Genomic DNA, 21,874 nt, shown 5'->3' on the forward strand with positions numbered 1-21,874 from the left:
TATATATATATATATATATATTAGGGCTGGTAATTTAATGTGTTAATTAGATTATGAAGAAAAATAACGCGTTAAAATTAACACATTTAACACACTTGCCCCGCCCCAGACCTATGTGGATCATCTGCCATTTCATACAGTCAATTGATGACTAATATGAGGCAGAGCAACAACTTACTGCGTGATGGAGCCTAGAAAATGTCCCTAAAGTTCAAGATATGGAGCAAAATTCCCGTTTGAATTTTTTTCTCTTATTTAGACCACATTAAGAAAAATCACACGATAAAATATCACATGAGTGCAAATGTGATACTCATACAACAGTTTATTAAGAAGTAAATAGTGTGTTATTTTAGACACAATGTTGTCCGTTTTCTCAATTTTGCCAACCAGAAGATAAAGACGAATCAGAACTGTTCATCTCTGAGCAACACACAGCGGCATTTCATTTCTTAATCCACGTTTTGAACGAATTGGGTGAACCATTTGGTGGGTTGAACAATTGGCCATAGTCGCGTTGGATTTGAAGTGGCGCTGCACAGACTGATCGGTGAGAGTGATCCAAAAGCACAAGGAGTCGTCTGCTCTGAAAGCTCTTGCGGTTCTTTGTCACACACAGATCGGTCTGATGGTGATGATCCGCTTCAAGTCGAACAAGCCTAATGATTCAATGAACCATTCATAAAGAACCATTTACATCACTCCTGAATGAATCAGCCATTTGAACGAATCAAACAAATGACTCGATGACTTAATCATTAAGACGTTTACCACCACCTACTGGCAGTTTTTGTTTATCATTTAGAGTTACATTTCATTAAAGAAATAATTTAATATTTTCACAGTAATAATAATACAATTAAGAAAATGATTAAAGTTATAGTTCACATAACAAAAAAAAGACAATTCTGTCATAATTTACTCACATGATCTAAAAGAATATATGTAATACATTTTATCAAACAAAATATTTCTTGCTGAACCCTACTTTTTGTAATCTCTGTTTGATGCTTAATTTCTCCTAATTTGTTGTGCGCATTAGATTAATAAATCACCACATCGTAATTAAAGAATTTTAATCGCTTACCAGCCCTAATATATATATTAAACTTATTAAAGCTCTATTAAACTTCTTCCTGTTTTGGTTGTCCAGGCAAATGCCATCACAAGCAGCTACATCTCAAGCCAGCCGATACAGTGCAGCTGATGCCCTCGCCGCCCTGGTGGACGCTGCTGCCTCTGCCCCGCAGATGGAGGTTGCGAAAGTCAAGGAGGGCAAGCATAGTAACAGTAGCTCCCGGGAGGAAGACATGATGACATCACGGCGAGCAGCACAGGAGTCGCAAGAGGTGGAGCGTCGTTCCGTGCAGTCTCCATATGGGGACATGTCACATCCTAGTGGGAAACCTCCCCATCCTGCGTATGCAGAGGGTGGAGGAGCTGCAGGGAGCAAAGAGAAAGCCCCACCGACCAAGTCACGCATGGAGGAGGAGCTACGCACACATGGGAAGACCACCATAACTGCTGCAAACTTTATTGATGTCATCATCACGCGCCAGATTGCCCCAGATAAGGATTCCCGTGAGAGAGGCTCACAGAGCTCGGACTCCTCCAGCAGCAGTGAGTGCCATCAGATAGACTCTTTATTTTATATATGTTGAGTAATAATAATGATGATCAGTTTACTAACAAGGTTGCGTAACTCTGTACAGTTTATGACTTGAGTACATATCATCAGACTTTGATATTCTTTCGATTGATTTAATGCATTCTTGCTAAATAGAAGTATCCTCTTTTCAGAAAGAAAAATCTTCTTGGCTACAAACTTTTGAGCAGTAGTTGTCACAAAGCAGAGCAAACAGGAAGTGATATGTTTCACCATATGCAGGATTTGTGCAATTTGGTCACAGTGCCACCAGCATCTTTATATCCTGTTCAGAGGCAAAACGAATGATTCAAGAAACTGAACAACATAAAAAACAAAGTCAAGGCATATAATTAGGGATTTGCTAACAGAGGGCATTGACAGGACACCTAATAGGATTGCTAGTGCCATTGAGGCCATGAGACCTAATAGTCTTAGCAAACCTTGATAGCACAACCTGTGACCCAGCTGGAACGGAGACTGACAACAGTCACAAACCCCTGTCCTCAGATTTGACTGGGGAATTCCATTAAAGGGAATGTAGCTCTTAGCACAGGAATCAAATCGATGCCAACTTCAGGGTAATCTGCTCATTTTTTATGCCACATTGTGCGGATGCCATGATACACACTTAAGGTTTCAATATTAACATAGATATTAACAGATGGATTTAATTAAACTAGTTTGTTTTTCTGTTGAACACTAGCTAGTGTTTATTTAGATACAGGTTGAAGACGGTGTGCTAAGGGTGTAGATAGCACACCCTCTTCTTAAAATACTAACAAACCAACTTTATTTACTTAAAAGGCTGTAACATCATGTGTACTTGTCGTTCAGTGTCGTCCAGTCGTTACGATGCTCAGGGTGGAATTGAGGTGATCAGCCCAGCTAACTCTCCAGCCTTAAGAGAAGAGAAGAACGAAGGCCCTTTCCCATCAGAAAAGAGCTCAGGTGAGACTTCAGATCCCTGAATCTTGTTAAATATTTCAGGAACACTTCCAGGTTATATTTCACCAACAAAAAGAAAAAAATGTGTAAATTGTAAAAATGACAGAAAACATTTAAGAAATGTATCTGATCTTATGTTTTATAGGATTAAGGTTTGACATTAACCGGTTCAGGCAGTCGGGAGATTCAGGACCATCTGCGCCTCAACAGCCCCCTTCCTCGCAGGCAGACAGTTATGGGCCTGTCCCGAAAACGCACCGCATCATGACCTTAGCTGACCACATTTCGGTAAGTCCCGCTTATACTCTTGATGCTTTGTCACGTCACTCCTCTGTCACTGCCCTCACTTTTTCTCTTTGTCTTGCAGCATATCATTACGCAAGACTTCGCCAAGAGCCAAGATCTTCCCCCATCATCCAGCTCGCTGCCTTCCTCTTCATCCTCCTCCTCGCTCTCCTCCACTTTCAGCTCTGGTATGGGAGGAGGTGTAGGTCGAGTTAAACCCCATAACCGCTATAGCCCCGAAAACCCAGCTCCTACTGCACACCACCAGAGACCACCAAGCAGAGTTTCCCCCGAGAACTCCTCCGATAAACCCAGAGCCAGGTACATATGAACACAAACACACAGTGTGTAAATACACCTCCAAACATTTCACTCAGTCTTACAAAAACATTGTAATGGCCTTGCTCTACCCCAAACTTTTAAATTATGGTGTATGTAAATATTTGTATATGGGCACACCCAACAAACAGTTTCTATTGAAAACACCGTAAAGGTTCACTTAAATGCCCCTTAATGCATGCTAAAGGTTTTGTAATCTGCCAAATAATAAAAGAAAAAAAAACAATTCAAAGTTAAAGTTAGATTCTTTTAGTCAATCACAAATCTTGTAGTTTTTGCTCATTCACAGGAATGGCATTCATGGGCTTTTACGTAAATCAGGAAGCTGAGATTATAATATTGAAATCAGAACAGTGACATTTGAGCTGTACAATTATGACAACACTGCTCTTTTGCCCCGTCTCTAAATACAACATTGTCATTCATACAACAGTGTCTTTACTTGCAGGTTTTGAAAAAATAAAGTTGATTGACCACGTCTGGCTGAAGTTCTAGAAGGACTAACATTGCTTACGATCTCTTTAAATAATCGGTGAAACCTGATCTGAAATCTTTTGGTCACATACGCAAATCCTTCCAAAATGCATGAGATGCTTTTTACACACTGAAAACAGCAGCCTCTTATCCATCTGTCTCTCATAGGCCAGGTAGGTCTCCTGATCGAGGACGAGGACCAGAGAGCTATGAGCCCATCTCTCCCCCTCAGGGTTATTCTGGGTTGGATAAACAGGACGCCTCTGTAGTTCAGAGTCAGAGACGAGAGCAGGATCTCCCTGAACAGAGGTACAAATGAATGGTGGTTCTACTTCAAAGTATAAGATTTTATTTATCTTTGTTTTTTTATTACATGTCATTTTTCAGGCTTTTGTTTAGAACGGTGAAGAAAAAATACTAAAATCAAAATGTAATAAAACAGTTTAAATGCAATGTGGACTGCCTATATACCTGAAACTGTTGTCTGTTTATTGTCTGTTATTTTGGGCTACCCAGATTTCCTATGACACATGCACTGTTGTGACCTTTAGACCTTTCTTTTGTGTCAGGACTGACTCGCGGTCACCAGGCAGCAGCAGTTACCTCCCCTCTTTCTTCACCAAACTGGAAAGCACGTCTCCTATGGTCATGTCCAAAAAGCAGGAGATCATCCGGAAGGCAGAAGTCGGTGAGTGACAACAGCAAGCCCATTTTCTCAGAAACTGACATTCAAGTTTAGAAAATGTACTTCACTGCACTGATACACTGATGTCATTTATTTAGACAGTTGCCACTTGATTATCACCTAATTCTTATTCCCATTTGCTCCTTTTCTCAACAGGTAATGCTCAGCCAGGCACAGAGATCTTCAATCTCCCAGCAGTAACATCGTCAAGTGAGTTTCACAGCATCATCAGTATGATTTATGTATTTTCATTTGTTTGTGTTTGTTATAGTTTAAACACTGAAACTGGTTTTCTGTGCTTCCCTTACGTGCATATGTGTTTGTTCTACAGACAGTGTAAACCCCAGAAACCACTCGTTTAGTGATCCAGCCAGTAATCTGGGTCTGGAGGACATCATCAGGAAGGCTCTGATGGGGAACATGGAGGAGAAGCAGGAGGAGCCACAGCAGCAGCAGCAGCAGCAGCAAGCCCAGCTGGGGACAGGAAACAGCTCAGGCAGCATGAGCAGTATTTCAGACGGCCGACAGGAGGCCAGCCCGTCCCCTAACACAGGTTCATACTCTACATTCAAATCAATGAACATACGTTTTCCCTACCAACATGCTGAACTCTCTACAGATTGCTTTGTGGTTTGGCTAATGGCCACAGAAAAGTGTAATCTGTGTGTGATAAATACCCAGCTAACACTGGTCTTCTGTGGTTTATCACTCTGTATTTGGGCAGTCACATCGGTTATCACAGACAAAAGAATTCACAATAATCATATTTTCATCACATCTATCGAAAAGAAAAGAAATAAATCATGCCATGCCAAATGATGATCTGTCACATTTATCTTTGTTTTCTTCTTTCTTGACGAATGAATCGCACTCCAGATATGAGTTTGGGGAGGTGGAGAGAGTGTTTGTAACTGTATAAAAGTTTCGGCTGTTGATTGGCTCTTCCTACAGACTGTCTCAACTTTTGTTTTTGCTAAAAGAATTTGTAAAAAAAAAAAAAAAAAAAAACCACATTAGCAAGATAATTTTTTTTAGATGCCCGTAGAGTGTTTTGCTTTTGTCTGTCACCACTTCCAGCATGTTTTGGTGCGTCAGTAAGATCCTACAAACTGCGTCACCGTCGTCTTTCAGTTTTGTAACCGGTGGCAACCAGCGACAAGGTGTGATCTCACCGCCTACTCTGAAAACCAGAGAGTCAAATATTGTGATACCTCTGCTCTGAATGTTTTCATTCAAGACCCGACCAAATCTGTGTCTAGGACATAATCCTCACTGCTGACCTCTCTGTCGATCTTTATGCTTCCACAGCAGGAAAGCAGAAGCTTCAGAGCAAAGCTAGCAGCAGGAAATCAAAGTCTCCTAACCCAGGCCAGGCGTACTCTGCTGGAGAGCGGCCCTCTTCTGTGTCCTCGGTTCATTCGGAGGGCGATTACCACAGACAGGCTCCCACCTGGGCTTGGGAGGACCGGCCGTCATCCACAGGTGACCGCTTTGATTGTGTATTGTTAGATGAAATTGTTTTGTTGGTGACATTAGTTGAAAATTAAGGTGTTTCTCTCTTTCATCCTGCTTCAGGTTCCATGCAGTTCCCCTATAACCCCCTGACGATGCGCATGCTCAGTAGTACCCCTCCCACCTCCATGGCCTGCCCATCTCCCTCCATGCAGTCCCAGCAGCAGCAACAGGGTGGCACCTCTGGCCCCGTGGCCTCAACACGTGCATGGGAGAGAGAGCCACCGCTTCTGTCAGAGCAGTACGAGACCCTCTCAGACAGCGACGACTGAGGCAGGGGACCGCCTCCCTCTCCGACACAAGAGTCCACGCCCCACTCCTGTTCACCATCGCCCTCCTTCCGCTGTCTTTCTGAATCCCACTCACTGCCATTTGAGAGTGAGATTCTGCTGGGAAGGAGGATGCACGTTTGGTGCTACTTTGGTGCCCATCGGTGGTCAGAGCGAGCATTGCAGAGAGCCACTGATTTTCAGGATTAAATCCGATGCTATGATTTTTATTTTGTTCTTTTTTTGGCCCAGTTGGGGATGAGAACTAGACGAATCCCAAGTGAATAGAGACGTGAACGTCAAAAGGATGAAGAACTTGTAAAGAAAGAGACTTGTTTGCTGAAAATTTGTTTTTGTAAAGATTTTTTTTTTGTCTTTAAAAAAGAAAATCAATGTCTGTAAATAGAGTAACCTTTTGCGGTGTTTTTCCTTTAGCTCGTTTTTTTTTCTTCTTCTGCATTTTAACGTTGCTTTTTAAATTCCAGTCAGATGGTTCGGTGGGTGCAACAAGACACTGTGGAGATTTTCGTGGTCAGTCGGGCGAAGAGCGTTGAGCTTCCAGCATCTGACAGTAATGATCTAATCGAAACTACTCCAAATAAAACGCAAAAAGGACTTGATTACCTTTGTCCCTCCAGATCCGGAGCCTGTCTGTGCAGCACTGTTGAGATGTTCTCTGCCCTGTTACTTTAGGGAGGCAGTCACAATCATTCATCAGCTGTATTAGGAGGACAAAACATCAGCCTTTTCTGGTGTAGGAGCTTGTCTGATTCACTTCAGACATGAGATGAATGTTTCTTCTGTTTTCTCTCTCTTTTTCTTTTCAAATTCTAGTTTTCAGTAGTGGCCTGTTGCAGATCTGATCGGAGTGTTTGGCTTTTTTTTTTTTGTGGTTGCTAACTGTTCTTACGCCCTTGTTTTCTTAGAGGTTGTACAAGGTCCGCCACCCATCCCCTGTAACCTTTTTGCTTTTTGAAGATGCATTTGTTTCCGCGGAGAATATACTTGTAAATCCTCTTTTACTAATCATAAAGGAGCACGTATGACGTGTATGTTCTTTCAACTTGTGATTTTCTTAGACCACAAAGCAAAAATACAAAGATAAAAAGAGGAAGTACCAAACTTGATACATCTCTGCACCATTGTTGCACTTTTTTTCTTTAGTAATTTTGAGACGCTTCAAAATCATACTACCTGTAATCTAAGTTATTCAATGTCATAAAGAGGTCTGGGACGCTTTCAGATATATTCATGTTTCAGTCTCTTACTCCATCTGCATTTTCAATTCTTGGAAATCTGAGCTAGTATAAAATCGGTACCATTTATCTTAGTAGCAGCACTCGATCGGAGATCTGAATATCTCAGTCTGAAAGTGAATAAGCTCAGTTTTAGTTTCTTGCAGAAATAGTTAAATGTGATGGAAGCTAATGGAGGCATCTCTTGATCCTGCTTTTTTCCCCACTTCATGTGCTTCTGCTTTGTTCAAATAACACCACCTTTAATATGATGCATTCGTTTTCTTCTGAAGTCTAAAAAAATGTTGAGCTCATGTTTGGATTTTTGCTTGTTCTTTTATTATATTTTTCAGCATCCTGTTTTAACGGGATGTCAAGTGTTTACAATGGCATTGACGAAAAATGGTGAAACTTGAATCTTAAAGAAAATTAAAATTGCTCATTGCGTCAAGTCTATTTTACAGTCCAGCTTTGCAAGGGTGACTTTCATTTTCTTTTTTTTTCTGGTCTGTTCTGAATCAAGACTTGGAAAAATAAGTAACTTGTCCCCTGGTTTTGAAAATCCAGTGTTTGTGTCACTGTCTCCTTGGTAGTGGATGAGAAATGTGCAGACCAATCAATAAAGTAGAACAGAGCTCCTCCTCTCTGAAACAAACAGCGCTGTATTTCCTGTCTCTACTGTGTTTCTTTCCAATCAAATAAAGAAAATAAGATTCTGGAATGAGATGGAGAATAAAGGAGGACAATTGTCAATTTGGAGTATACTTCCGCTTTTAAGTTTCCCAGCATCACTTCTGCTTCTGAATGCTGCTGCATTAGTCGGAACAGAACTGATTATTATAGCATCAGATCATTTACTTAAAGGGGTCATATGATGCTACATGCACTTTTACAAGGTGTTTGAACTGAAATTTGTGTTGGCGATGTGTACACAACCACCCTAAAAATCCAATCGGGGTTTTGGGGTTGGTAGAATTTGTTTTTTCCATGTAGATAAAAAGTCAGTTAAGTATCTGACTGGCCTGAGGTTAATACTGAGATATCTGTTTATAGCTTTACATGCCAGTTAGAATCTCATTGGTTGAACAAAAAACTGTCAAAGCAGAATTCACACATTCATCATCATGTGAGAAGACTATTTGATACTGCTGCTTATGCATTCGTGAACACTTAATGTGTTCAATTTGTGAGGAAATTACACCCTTTCTCACTTCTACTGCAGCATCAGTGATCAGATGAGACCATGAAGCGGTTTGTACTGTATTTCTCTGCTGTCTGGATATTGTGCCGCTGCTGCTGTCTTGTCTGTGGCAGAGGTCAGTACATTTTCTGAATTGTTTATCAATTGTACATTTATCTTATTTGACCCTTTACAGTGTGCAAAGTATCAAAGTCTTGTTATTTTCTAATCTTTCACACAGATCAAGGTGTGTGCAGTGTAGAGAAGCTCATTACCAGAATCAATTTAACCACAGAACTACAGTCTGAAATCCTGCTGCCGTGCCTTTTTAAACCAGCTCTCACTGGATCAAACCTGGACATGAATTCAAGTGCTGTGTGGGCTCAGATTACTGAAAACACTGACGCCATTGTAGAGATCAAAGTAAATGATCATGAAATGTTCTGGAATAACAGAGGCAATAGAATTAAGGCATTCGGTGCTGCTGCTGCATCTGGAAACTTCTCCATCCTGATTGAAGATGTGCAGCTGTCTGATCTGGGGCTCTACCGCTGTGAACATTTCAGAGATACCAACTGTTCTCTGGGCTATAAAGAGATAGAAATCAGTGAGTATTTAAATTATAACTCTTTACAAGGACATTAATAGACTATTGGTGTGTAAAACCTGACATTGTGTTATAAAGTGGATGTATTTATGATCTTGATCAGGTCTGGCTGCTGTTACATTATCACCGCTCAATAACTGGCAGCTCATAGTTGCTGCAGGAGGAGGAGGAGGATTTCTGCTTTTCTGTCTGATCACTGTGTGTGTTTACTGTACATGGACAAAACGTGAGTCTCATAAATCTGCTATGAGACCTGATGAGTAAATCGTATTAATATTATAAAACATACCGTACCAATGTAAAATAATTCACACAACACACACACATGCTACTACAATACAGCAAATGAAGTGAAAGTCACATGTTGTGAAGACAAACAAAACAAGTTTAAAAAAAAACGATTTGTGTGATGACAATATGATTCTGGATTTAATTCATGACACTATAGAATAGTTTTCAATGCAAAACTGCTCTAGAATGCACATGCTTAAATCTAAAGAACATATTGTGCAAAGCTTCATATCATTAACATTTTCTCTTCACATCATCTTTCAGGTCCAGCAGTTGATGCGCTGACCTACACAACAGTTGTCTATGAGGGTCTGCCATGAAAGCAAGAGTGTATTTATATCATAATTAAATGCATTGATACAGTAGCCTGTCATTTATATACTGCGTAAAATGCATTGTTTGTATAACATATAAACTCAGTTGACACTTTGAGACGTACTGTACTGTATCTTTATAACATGGCTGTGGGAGCAGGCTACATTTCTAATTTCCAGCCTTTCCTGAATAATGGAAATAAAACCAGGGTATATAAATATCAGCAGTTTGTATTATAAATGTTGCAGCTGAATACATGAAGTTTCTGAATACTTCTCAGCATCTCTCTCTTTCTTTCCACTCACAGGATCATTTATTCAAGTCATTTCTTTTAGAACAGTCAAGTGATCCATGTTTAACCCTCTGGCCCTCTTCGTTTAGGAGTCACACTTACCTTCTTCGCAACTTTGAAATGTAACTTTTTTTTTTTTTTTCTTCAGTTCTTCAGGAAAACCAATGTAATATATTTTGGTTCAATAATATTTTATTGATCATCTTTTATGATTTTTATGGTATTTTATGATACTATGCAATATTTATAAAATTGTATTTTCAACTATTTTCTCCATTAGAATATATATATATATATATATATAATTTAAAAATTTTAATAAATGCAACATTTCACATTAAAATAGAGTGAAAACATTTAAAATCCGTTTTTTGATGTGAGAATTGGGCAATCTGGAGGCATTAAAAAGATTAAAACTCGTTTAATGTTGCATAACCTCTTGTATTAGCACACTATATAGATATATACAGAGGCATTTGGATTCCCATAGTTTTTTTAGACCTCATCTCTTCATTTTTTTTTTTTAGGTTTTGCATTTAGATCTACATCTAGATATTCTAAAAGATTACTTTTTGTCAACGTTAAGATATTTTTGGTTTCATTATGATTAGTCAAACATTAAAATCTTGTTGGAAAGGGAACACAGAGAAAGCATTTTTGTTATTCAGTATTTGTTCATTAAAAAATCTAACAAAATAAGGAATGAAAAGTGATAATTCAAAACACTATAAATTTTGTAATTAATAATTTATTCAATGTACTTCAATAAATGTTAACGTTGTGGTCTTCATTTCTTTGTGTGAGAGAGAGAAAGCAAGCCTTTTTTTTTTTTCATTTATTGATTTCACATATTCTCACAATGTGCTCTCTTGCAGTCTTACCGGTTCATTTCTGTGTGTGTGTGTGAGAGAGAGAGAGAGAGAGAGAGAGACCCTTTTGTATATTTTCCATTTATTGATTGGTGTCTATTTTGCACTCCTTATATTCTGGAGAGTCACCCCTTGATTGCTGCACACTTTTTTCCTGACCAGTGGCTGATTTGTAGTTTGTACCACCAAAAGATTCACTGAGTTTTCTCATTTCTTAATTTTTTTTTTTTTTTTTTTTTTTTTGGACTCTTTAACATATCCAAATCATGTCCATGATTTTTTTTTTTTTGTGTGTTCATATTGCTAATGTGACAAAAGTCAACAAGTGTCATCTCATTCCGATGAAGCTTTTTAAACTATTTTTTTTAAATTTCAAAATATAGAAATGTTCAGTAAAAAATGACCGAAGAGGGCCAGAATGATTAGGACACTAGTATATTCACCAACTGAAAAATGGTTTTAAGTCAGTTCTTTCTTTTGCTGCAGTGTTTCAAAACGTTAATTTTTCCATTAACTGTAACAATCCATTTTAGTTTATTATTATTATTTTGCACTAGGTGCCAGTGAATCACACAGATCTGATCATCATCAGACTGTCTGTAATGACATGAAGAAACAGAACAAACTGAGACAGACTCAATCAACGTCTCCAAGAAACCTGTCTGCAAAGCTACCTGAAATACTATGCACAAGTGCACCGAGGGCAAAAGCTGTTTTAAATGCAAAGGATGCTCACACCAAAGGAAATCTGTTTATGACATTATTTTGATAGTAATCTCGTTTTACAGCATTTTTACACAAGTGCCTAAAACGTTTAACAGTACTTGAGCTTTGCAGGTCTCTCGAAGCATCTTGGAGATATTGCCACAGTTCTTCTGGATTGAGTCCATCTCAGTTTGTTCTGTTTCTTCATGAAGTCTCAGACAGACTGATGATGATCAGATCTCTGTGTGGAGCACTGACTGTTGTCACACAAAAATCTCACTGGATTATTATGATTAATGGCAAAATGAATGTTTGGAAATGTAAACGTATTATCTTCTGACACACTACAGCTAAAGATATAAATTACTGACTTAAACTTTTCTAGCTGGTGAAAACACTAGTGTTCATTTTGGCAACCACTGTAAACTAAAACTAACATACTGATAAACTAAACTAACATTAATGGATATTCAATCAAATGTATGTTGATCGTTTTTAAAGCTCTTGAGTTCAGTTTAGAATATCAGGGTTTCTTTCACTGTGAACACAGAGGAGCCATTGGCGTCAAACCTCGATGAGACGGTGCTTATTTTTATTTAGCCAGTCTGTGCAATTTCCAAAAGATAGAGTTAAAACGTCTGAGTTCACAGGGTCTGAACACAGCTCACAGATAGTGTAATGCTTTGCAAGATGTAGGTGTGAGTGCATAGCATCACCTTAACCATAAAGCTGCAACAGGCAAGCTGAGGTGATGTTCCCATGGTCCTTCTTAAACCATGTTACCCTCCACAGCACATCGTCATCGGACAGAAAAACTTCTGGAATAACAGGAGTAGATCAATTGAAGTGTCAGTTTGCTGTTGGACAGTGATCATTTTTATATCATATTTAACTAATTACCCTTTGAAATATTTTATTTTCCCTGAGAGATGAATCGCTTAAGTCTCTCATTCGTACCTGTCTTTCTCAACACACCAGTGTGTATTTCAGTATGACAAATACTAGGGATACAAATTTGGAATATAGAGCATAGCCAGGCTATACAGACAGAAAGTTACTTGGATTTATTTTAACTGTTCTTCTATTTATGTGTAAAATAATTTTTTATATATTTATCCTTTGGGTGAATGGCAAAGAATACAGAGAATACATTTTGGTTTGTAGCTATAAAATCCTTTATTCTTTAATGTGTGAATTGTTCTGTGATGCTCATCATGATGAAGTGTGAAATACAGAATTGTTTTGGACAAAGACGGATAGTTTGATAACTTCTGATTACTTTATCCATGTTCCCCGTGTCTAGCAGTGTTATACCTGTAGGTCTCCTGATGAAGGTCGTGTGACCGAAACGTTGGTGTGATTAAAATTTTAATTTGCAAGTTAAGGTAGTGTGCGGGAGTTCCTTATATGTTGACACGACCCACCTGGTCTTAATTTCCTACGCACCTATCACTTACAGGTGTGCAATGGAGTTCGTTCACTAATTAACCTTATAGGTCTAAAATGATGTTTTTCTGCTTTTGATGGTTGTCAGTGAATTGGTTTTGTGGCGAAGGCGACAGACAGAAGGCTGTTTGTGGTGATAACAGCTGAAGTGTCACGTGAGATGTACTCCGTTTCACCAGCTATTCAAATGCAACAAAATTGCAGAAGACAATGCTCAAAATAAATTTGACATTTCTTTTCTAACTGCTTGGTTCCTTGTAGTTAAACTAATTTTAAAACCATTACTGTTTTTTTACATTATCAAACTATTTCTATGCTATGTTTATGAAGCTAAAAAATAAACCAACTGAACCAAAAATAAATTTCAGTGTCATTAATATATACTTTTATAGGTTTTAATAATAAAAAAAATATATATATATATATATATATATATATATATATATATATATAGTTAAAATATTATAAAGTTAATGTTTACTTTATTTTGAGTAACTTTTTTTTTAATGGTTTTGTTTTTGTTAGACTGATTTTCTGTATTTTTTCCCCCAAGCAAAACCTGTGGATGCATAAAACTGACAAATGAACAAATACAATGGGATTCATCTTTGATGTATTTCTGTAACAAGCAGTGGTTGCTTCCTTTAGATTACTCAGGAACTGGTTACAACGCAATTAGCAGCAATACCTGCAGAAAACATTTCCTGTAGTTATTTATGCATTTCACTCTGCTGTGTCTCAGTCCTACTCGGTGACATTGTCGTTTTTGAGCTTGATTTGGGTTGCCACAGCATTTCAGTGGAGTTAAAGTGTGACTTCCAAAACATGAAAGCGCCCTGTTTTCAACCCATTCTGAGGCCTGAGACGTTTCAGATCATTGTCTTGCAGCATGAGCCAGCTGTGCTTCAGCATCAGTACACAGACAGACGGACAGCTTCACTTGAAGAACAGAATCATAATTCCTTTACTGAAAAGGCATCTAGTTCCTGAAGCAGATAAACATCAGTGTCTGCTGCTATGAAGAGGTTTTTATGAAATGAAGACTGAAAACCAAAAAATGCACTTGTCTGAACACATTCCATGTAAAATATATAAACTTTTTGAACAGCATTATAATTGCTGTTTGATTAGTTTGAGCTTGTTTAAAAACAAAACAAAACAAAAAAAAAAAAACAGAAAACTGTTTTCCATAAACCAATTGTTAATGGAGCATCATCACTGTGGTTTTACCAAGTAAACCTATTTTTTTCAGCTTTTTCAGGAAGTGACATGCTCAACAATTTCTCACCTCGCTGCTCTGAAACTCACTGTTCTTTTCTGCTGCAGCTTCAGTGATCAGATAAAACCATGAAGCCGTTTGGACTCTGTTTTTCTGCTGTGTGCATATTGTGCTGCTGCTGTCTTGTGTGTGGCAGAGGTCAGTAGATGTCTTCTGTTTATTATCTGTATTATAACCTATACTGTATTTATTGGACTTCTTAATTAGATTTTTTTCCACTTTATCAAGCTCTTGTATATTTCAATCTTTCACACAGATCAAGGTGTGTGCAGTGTAGAGAAGCTCATTACCAGAATCAATTTAACCACAGAACTACAGTCTGAAATCCTGCTGCCGTGCCTTTTTGAAGCAGCTCTCACTGGACCAAACCTGAACGTGAATTCAAGTGCTGTGTGGAATCAGATTACTGAAACCACTGTCGGCATTGTAGAGATCAAAGTAAATGATCATGAAAGCTTCTGGAATAACAGAGGCAATAGAATTAAGGCATTCCGTGCTGCTGCTGCATCTGGAAACTTCTCCATCCTGATTGAAGATGTGCAGCTGTCTGATCTGGGGCTCTACCGCTGTGAACATTTCAGAGATACCAACTGTTCTCTGGGCTATAAAGAGATAGAAATCAGTGAGTATTTAAATTCTAACTCTTTACAAGGACATTAATAGACTATTGGGGTGTAGAAACCTGATATTGTGTTATAAAGTGGATGTATTTATGATCTTGATCAGGTCTGGCTGCTGAGTTTTCACCGCTCAATAACTGGCAGCTCATAGTTGCTGCAGGAGGAGGAGGATTTCTGCTTCTCTGTCTGATCACCGTGTGTGTTTACTGTACATGGACAAAACGTGAGTCAAACCACTCTGCTATGATGTTAAAGCAAACCATATAAATCTAAATAAATATGCTGAGCTAGTTATAAATGCTGGTGAAAGTATTATAAGTAGGCAATATTCAACACATGTAATCAAGTCTCTCTGGAATGGTTACTTGAGAAGCCTGTTAAAACAAATGGCATTTTATAAGGTAGCACATTATAGGGAAAAAACAATTATAAATGAACTCTTTGATCTGCTCTTCCAGAAACTTTATTAATTTCATTGCTGAACCGCACATACATAAAATGTAATCTTTAGAAACTGACCAGAGTGACATCTTCGACACCTGTGTGAAAGAACCTCAAGTCCTTAACTCAAAAATGACAATTCTGTCATGAATAACTCACCCTCATGTCGTTCCAAACCCATAAGAATATTTTTGTCTTCTGAACACAAGATCATTTTGATCAAATCTGAGAGCTTTCTAACCTTACACGGACAGTAAAGCAACTACCACATTCAAGATCTAGAAAGGTAAGAACAACATATCAGCGGTTCAACCTTAATTTCATGAGTATACTTTTTATGCACAAAGAAAACAGTGTTAGAGACAGTAATTTTTTCATTAAAAAATATCTTAATTTGTGTTCCAAAATGGTTTGGTTTATAACGACATGAGGGTGAGTAATTAATGATTAAATAAGTGTGCCTAAGCTCCCCATATAATTTTGGTGATTACTGTATTATACTTTATAAACAAATAAGAATATTTTCTGTTCTAAGGACAAACAGTTGATGCATCAGTCAACCACACATCACACAATTGTCATGACAGTGAAGGTAAATCTTATTTCTCAGTATATACCGTATATTGTCATATAAACCAATGCCAGTGGTCTACTCTAGAATGAATCTAGCTATTTTGTGATGGAGTAATCTTGAGAAATGCTTCAATTATATAAAAAAAAAGATTGAAACTGGCCGTATTGATTTCTTTGTTCTTTCAGGACAAAAAAATGATGAAATAACCTATGCGTCAGTTGTTCCTAAGTCACACAATTGCCATGACAGTGAAGGTGAATCTTATTTCTCAGTATACTGTATATTGTATATTGTTATATAAACTAATGCCTGTTGTGGTCTAGAATGAGTCTGGATATTTTGTGATGGAGTAATCTTGAGAAATGCTTGAATGCTACATCAATTCAATAATGTATATATACACACAAAATAGCTTTCTCTGCTGTGGAGTCAAGACATTTGCAAATATGATTAAAAGATAAATATGCGACAAACCTACAGAATGTCACCTTTTATTATAAGGTTTTAGACACGTTTTACCAAATAAAAGGACAGCACTTTTAGAGTTCATCCCACTATTTGATGTGAGCATAAATATTGGAAAAGTTGAATTTAAGTAAAAGATTAAAAGCAGTGAGTCTGCAACCCACAGACATCACCAGACTCTTGGTCTTATGCTTTGAAATGCTTTTCTCCGGCCGTTATTGCAGCCAATTCCAACTGTTGTGTGTTTTGGGGAGTTTCTGTCTTTAGTCTCCTCTTCAGCTGGTGAAATGAAGGTTCAATCGGATTGAAATCTGGAGATTGATTTGGGCAATCTAAGACTTGACATTTCTTTGCCCTGATAAAGTCCTTGGCTGAACTGGTGGAGTGTTTTGGGTCATTGTCCTGATCTAATATAAAGTGCTTACTAATGAGTTTGGTGGCATTTTCTTGAATATTGGTAAGATGATTTTGTACCCTTCCAAATTCATTCTTCTACTGCCATCATAGACTTTAGGACACAGAAAGACCTGTGAGGCAACTTTTCCATTACGTATGCTCACATCAGATAAGGAGATGAAACTCTAAAAGTGCTGATCTTCTTAGCTGGTAAAACATCTTTGTGTTGAATCACCCAATAATAAAATGTGACATTCTGTAGTTTTGTCTGATATTCATCTTTTAATCATATTTACAGATTTCTTGACTCCACAGCAAACAGAACAATTTTGTCTTTACTGTTCCAATACTTACGGAAGGCACCGTATATATATATAATTGTATATAAATATAAATGGGAATTTATTTATATAAAGGCATTATTGTTTTCTTTGTTCTTTAGGACAAAAAAATGATGAAATAACCTATGCATCAGTTGCTCTTAAATCACACAACTGCCATGACAGTGAAGGTAACTGTCAGTTATGTTTTATTACAGATGTTTTGCTTACACTACATCAAACTTGTGACAGCTAAAAGTCTCTCTTTTGCGAGACATTTTTCTCACGATATATTTTTGTATTTACTTATTTTTTATCTATTTCCTCATCAGTTCTTCTGAATAATAAACCTGTAAAAGGCTCTGCATCAGAAACCATGGTCAACCCAGAGACGGTCCTTTACTCTACCCTCAAGCAAAGAGAGGGAAGATGAGCAAGTGAGCAGCAAAACAGACAAATTAAAGCACTCAAGAAATAGACTATATTTTTATGGAACTCCCAGCTTCTATTGTTTGATTTTATTTGACAAGAAATACTAAATGTTTGATATTGTTACAGTAACTCATTAACATCATTAGGACATTTTCTAAAGCACTAGGGAAACCAAAGTAAACTAATTCATACCCTTGTAGTTGTAATTGTGGAAAGAGTCTAATATATATCCTTCATGTATATTGGCTTTATATTTATCTCTTGGTTGTTTTTTGTAATTTTATAATATATAATTTTCTTGGCTCAGCTGCATGAGGCTTGGTTGTTGTAACTATAGATGAAGAGTGTGAAACTAAACTCAGCTACTTTATCACCTAAACCACTGAATTCTTTGCAGACAACGTGACAGAGCCTCACATGCAACAGTAAGACAGGATAAACTGTGTCTGTGTCTATGAGTAGTTAGCTACTCGAGGCCAAGATGCTCACAGGAAACGAGTGGAAATTCTCATATCCATCAGCTTCTTCACAAATAAGTTATAGCTTCTGTTTTGTCACATAGTGTGAAAAGTTGTGTGAAAATACTTGAGATAAAGCTCGTAAGCTCGACAATTGTCAATTGTGCCAGTACATTAGATTTACAATAAACCTGACTTGAAAGAACAGTTGTTGAACTATTCAATTCAGAGGCATCATGCCCATTCAACCCGAGCCAAGTGGATTTTGAATTCAGCTTGCAAAAGACAAAAAATAGCTGATTAATATTTTTTTAATGAATATATTTGATTAGAACATTCAGTGCGTCACATCACCAGCTGCTAAATTCATAACTTTGTTCGCTGGCTGCCACTGAGCCAGACACAGATGTGTTTTAGAGCTCTGCGCACTATAACCAATCACACACGATTCTGAGCTTATGAATGCAATAGCCAATCAGAAGCGTTCTGATGAGTCATCACTGTAACTCCTGTTTTCAGTGTGCACGCTCACTTACTGAATTCTCTCATCAGAAACAGCAAAGTGCATACGATGCAAGTAAGATATGCATTTCACAGTGTAAACGGCTTCAGTGATTAAAATGAGAGATTTTGAGAGTGCTTAAACTCTGGTTAGACTGAAATTGTGATAATGAAATTATAATGTTATTTGGTAATGTAGCCTAAATGTTCTTTACTATCTTTCTGTGCAATGAAAGTGTAATTAGTAACTTGCATTGTTTTTATTAAATTCACTTTAATTACAATGTCAGTCACATTAAAAATATGTTATGGCATGACACCATCAATATGTGGTAGCTATGTAAAAAGATTACTAGTGGTGTTTCGTCCATATAAGATGTGAATTATCTGCATACCCAGGCCATTTAAGAGAATAAGTTCATGTGATAATTACAATAAACATGATTATATAATGATACAAGACAAACTAAAATATTTTGTCAAATAAGATAAATTATGAACTTTTTTAAATACAATAAAGGTGTTTTTGATAAATTAACAAAAGTTCTTTACTTTTCTTGAAACAATACCTTCTAAACATTAAACATTCACTGTCCGTCTTTATTCACCTCTTCCTTGTGGTTTCTCATTACATTTCACTAAACTAAATAGTGTAAATTGCATTGCTAATGTCAAAGAATAGAACATTTTATTCAATGTTACAAGGTGCTCCATCTGTGCAACTGGAATTTAAAGTGTCTTCGTTAGCGAAGCATTAAAAAACTAAAACTGATAAGTAACTGATTGGAGAGTAAAATAATAGCAGATTTGCCTCATGTTAAATTAATACTAAAAACTGAGATGAAAAATTGACTTAAGCCAGAAATACACTTTTTTCATGTTAAGTGTGTAAGGTCCACGCACTCGGTCCAAAGAAGGTATCCAGTGCTGGCTGAAGGATTCTTGTGTGTTCTGTCTTTTCAGTGCGCAAAGTTATTCAATTTATGTTAAATTCTAATCTGACTCCATTTTATTGTTTAATCTGACTCTATTTTAGTATGACCTTGAAATTAGGTTGAAAGGCAAATTGGTTGATTGTCTGTCTCTAATTCTTCTTCTTCTGACATTTGCATGAAAGACATTGAGAAATGGCACACCTCCTACAGTGAGCAAAATATCTCTTAACTCTTAGGATCTTTATCACCTTTTAGTCTACTTGTAAAACTGAGACCATTGTACCAGAGACAATACAAATGACACCAAACATGACTGTAAATAGCACTTGCATTCATGTAGAACATTATATTTTACTACTTAGAAATTTGAGTAAGCTGGGTGAGGGGAAGTTATCCAGTGCATATGTGAGAGGTGTTTTCCTGCATTTTCTTTCTGTGAGATGTGGGAACAGATGTCTGCATGTTAATGCACTGTGTGTCTATTGTATGTCTCAGAAGTTCAAAGTGTTGATATGGTAACTAGTAAATACCATCAATTTTATGTTGCTATACTTTTGTTCTATAGTAGCCTAATATTAACATGCATATACATGAATACAACTATAAACATGAACATATATACATAATTATAAAAAATGCATTTTACTGTGAACACAGTAGGCTAGGCTAAGCACACATGACGCACCATTCCCGCATCGATGTCCACGCCCGACCTCTCCTCATGTTTGCCTCTGACTGCAAATAATCATAATTGATGGACAGCTATGCCCTGGGAAAAAAAAAACATCAGCAGTCCGGCAGTCCGGCGCAGAGAAAAGAAAAAGTAAAAAAAGCCCCAGATGAAGACAGTGCATTCATTTCAGGTACTTTAATAATCCGGTGAAGCTTTTTTGGCTTTTTGGATGTTCTTTTAATTGTGATGATTTTGGCTCATTTAACAAATACCCACCAATACACAAACAACAAATTATAATATGGTGACATGCCAATCAGCTAGTCAACTCAAAACACCTGCAAAGGTTTCCTGAGCCTTCAAAATGGTCTCTCAGTTTGGTTCAATAGGCTACACAACCATGGGGAAGACTGTTGATCTGACAGTTGTCCAGAAGATAATCATTGACACCCTTCACAAGGAGGGTAAGCCACAAACATTCATTGCCAAAGAAGCTGGCTGCTGTATCCAAGCATGTTAACAGAAAGTTGAGTGGAAGGAAAAAGTGTGGAAGAAAAAGATGCACAACCAACGGAGAGAACCGTAGCCTTATGAGGATTGTCAAGCAAAATCAATTAAAGAATTTGAGTGAACCTCACAAGTAATGGATTGAGGCTGGGGTCAAGGCATACAGACGTGTCTAGGAATTTGGCTACAGTTGTCGTATTCCTCTTGTTAAACTACTCCTGAACCACCGAGGTATCTTACCTGGGCTATGGAGAAGAACTGGACTGTTGCCCAATCCAAGGTCCTAGAGTCTGGAGGAAGGGTGGAGAAGCTCATAGCCCAAGTTGATTGAAGCTCAGTGTTAAGTTTCCACAGTCTGTGATGATTTGGGGTGCAATGTCATCTACTGGTGTTGGTCCATTGTGTTTTTTGAAAACCAACATCACTGCACCCGTTTACCAAGACATTTTGCAGCACTTCATGCTTCCTTCTGCTGTCCAGCTTTTTGAAGATACTGATTTCATTTTCCAGCAGGATTTGGCACCTGCCCACACTGCCAAAAGCACCAAAGGTTGGTTAAATGACCATGGTGTTGGTGTGCTTGACTGGACAGCAAACACACCAGACCTGAACCCCAGAGAGAATCTATTGTCAAGAGGAAAATGAGAAACAAGAGACCAAAAAATGCAGCTGAGCTGAAGGCCACTGTCAAAGAAACCTGGGCTTCCATACCACCTCAGCAGTACCACAAACTGATCACCTCCACGTCACGCTGAACTGAGGCAGAAATTAAAGCAAAAGGTGCCCCAACCAAGTATTGAGTACATGTATAGTAAATTAACATACTTTCCAGAAGGCTAATAATTCACAAAAAATTATTTTGGCAGAATCTATTTACACTAACTCTGCCCACCTTCGTGTGGTTGGTATTGTCAACACTACAAAAGACCCGAGTTCGAATCCACCTTTTGCCGAACTTTAGTTCTTTCGAAAATAATTTATTTCGTTTGAAAATAAAGTATCGTGTAGGTTTATGCTAGGTGTAGGGAGGGCTTTATTGTCCCAATAAGATTGCATCCATTTTTTTTTTTTTTTTATTAAAATCAGAATTTACACTCAATATGTTATTAATGCATAGTGTTTTATATTTTACTACAATACAGAGGTGCAGATAATTGCCACTCTTTTGAAATAAGT

The 21,874-nt window shown here is 37.6% G+C and overlaps 2 protein-coding genes across 24 annotated transcripts in view; both read left to right on the forward strand.

Moving 5' to 3' along the window:
• The window catches only part of LOC127957976 (nuclear receptor corepressor 1), a 77,565-nt gene extending 69,508 nt beyond the window's left edge, over positions 1-8,057 (forward strand). For all 20 annotated transcript variants that reach the window (XM_052556735.1, XM_052556724.1, XM_052556734.1 and 17 more), the window contains 10 exons: positions 1,154-1,620; positions 2,483-2,596; positions 2,739-2,881; positions 2,961-3,199; positions 3,860-4,000; positions 4,261-4,379; positions 4,533-4,586; positions 4,708-4,929; positions 5,685-5,858; positions 5,952-8,057. In XM_052556735.1, coding sequence (XP_052412695.1) covers positions 1,154-1,620; positions 2,483-2,596; positions 2,739-2,881; positions 2,961-3,199; positions 3,860-4,000; positions 4,261-4,379; positions 4,533-4,586; positions 4,708-4,929; positions 5,685-5,858; positions 5,952-6,160 — 1,882 coding nt within the window. In that variant the 3' untranslated portion in view covers positions 6,161-8,057. The remainder of the gene's footprint in view (positions 1-1,153; positions 1,621-2,482; positions 2,597-2,738; positions 2,882-2,960; positions 3,200-3,859; positions 4,001-4,260; positions 4,380-4,532; positions 4,587-4,707; positions 4,930-5,684; positions 5,859-5,951) is intronic.
• A 143-nt stretch (positions 8,058-8,200) lies between these two features.
• On the forward strand, positions 8,201-19,317 carry LOC127957981 (uncharacterized). 4 transcript variants are annotated; one of them, XM_052556743.1, is made up of 7 exons: positions 8,201-8,708; positions 8,814-9,179; positions 9,283-9,405; positions 15,973-16,029; positions 16,197-16,265; positions 17,315-17,383; positions 17,525-19,316. In XM_052556743.1, the coding sequence occupies exons 1-7, from the start codon at positions 8,636-8,638 to the stop codon at positions 17,623-17,625; spliced, it is 858 nt and encodes a 285-aa protein (XP_052412703.1). In that variant the 5' UTR covers positions 8,201-8,635; the 3' UTR covers positions 17,626-19,316. The 4 variants fall into 4 exon arrangements, with proteins under 4 accessions (XP_052412703.1, XP_052412705.1, XP_052412704.1 ...); XM_052556745.1 differs by lacking the exons at positions 8,814-9,179; positions 9,283-9,405 and adding exons at positions 14,633-14,998; positions 15,103-15,219; XM_052556744.1 differs by lacking the exon at positions 9,283-9,405 and adding an exon at positions 15,103-15,219 and having other exon boundaries at positions 17,525-19,315.
• The last annotated feature ends 2,557 nt before the right edge of the window (positions 19,318-21,874 follow it).

Source organism: Carassius gibelio, chromosome B5 (genome assembly GCF_023724105.1).
Source record: "Carassius gibelio isolate Cgi1373 ecotype wild population from Czech Republic chromosome B5, carGib1.2-hapl.c, whole genome shotgun sequence".
Lineage (NCBI taxonomy): Eukaryota > Metazoa > Chordata > Actinopteri > Cypriniformes > Cyprinidae > Carassius > Carassius gibelio.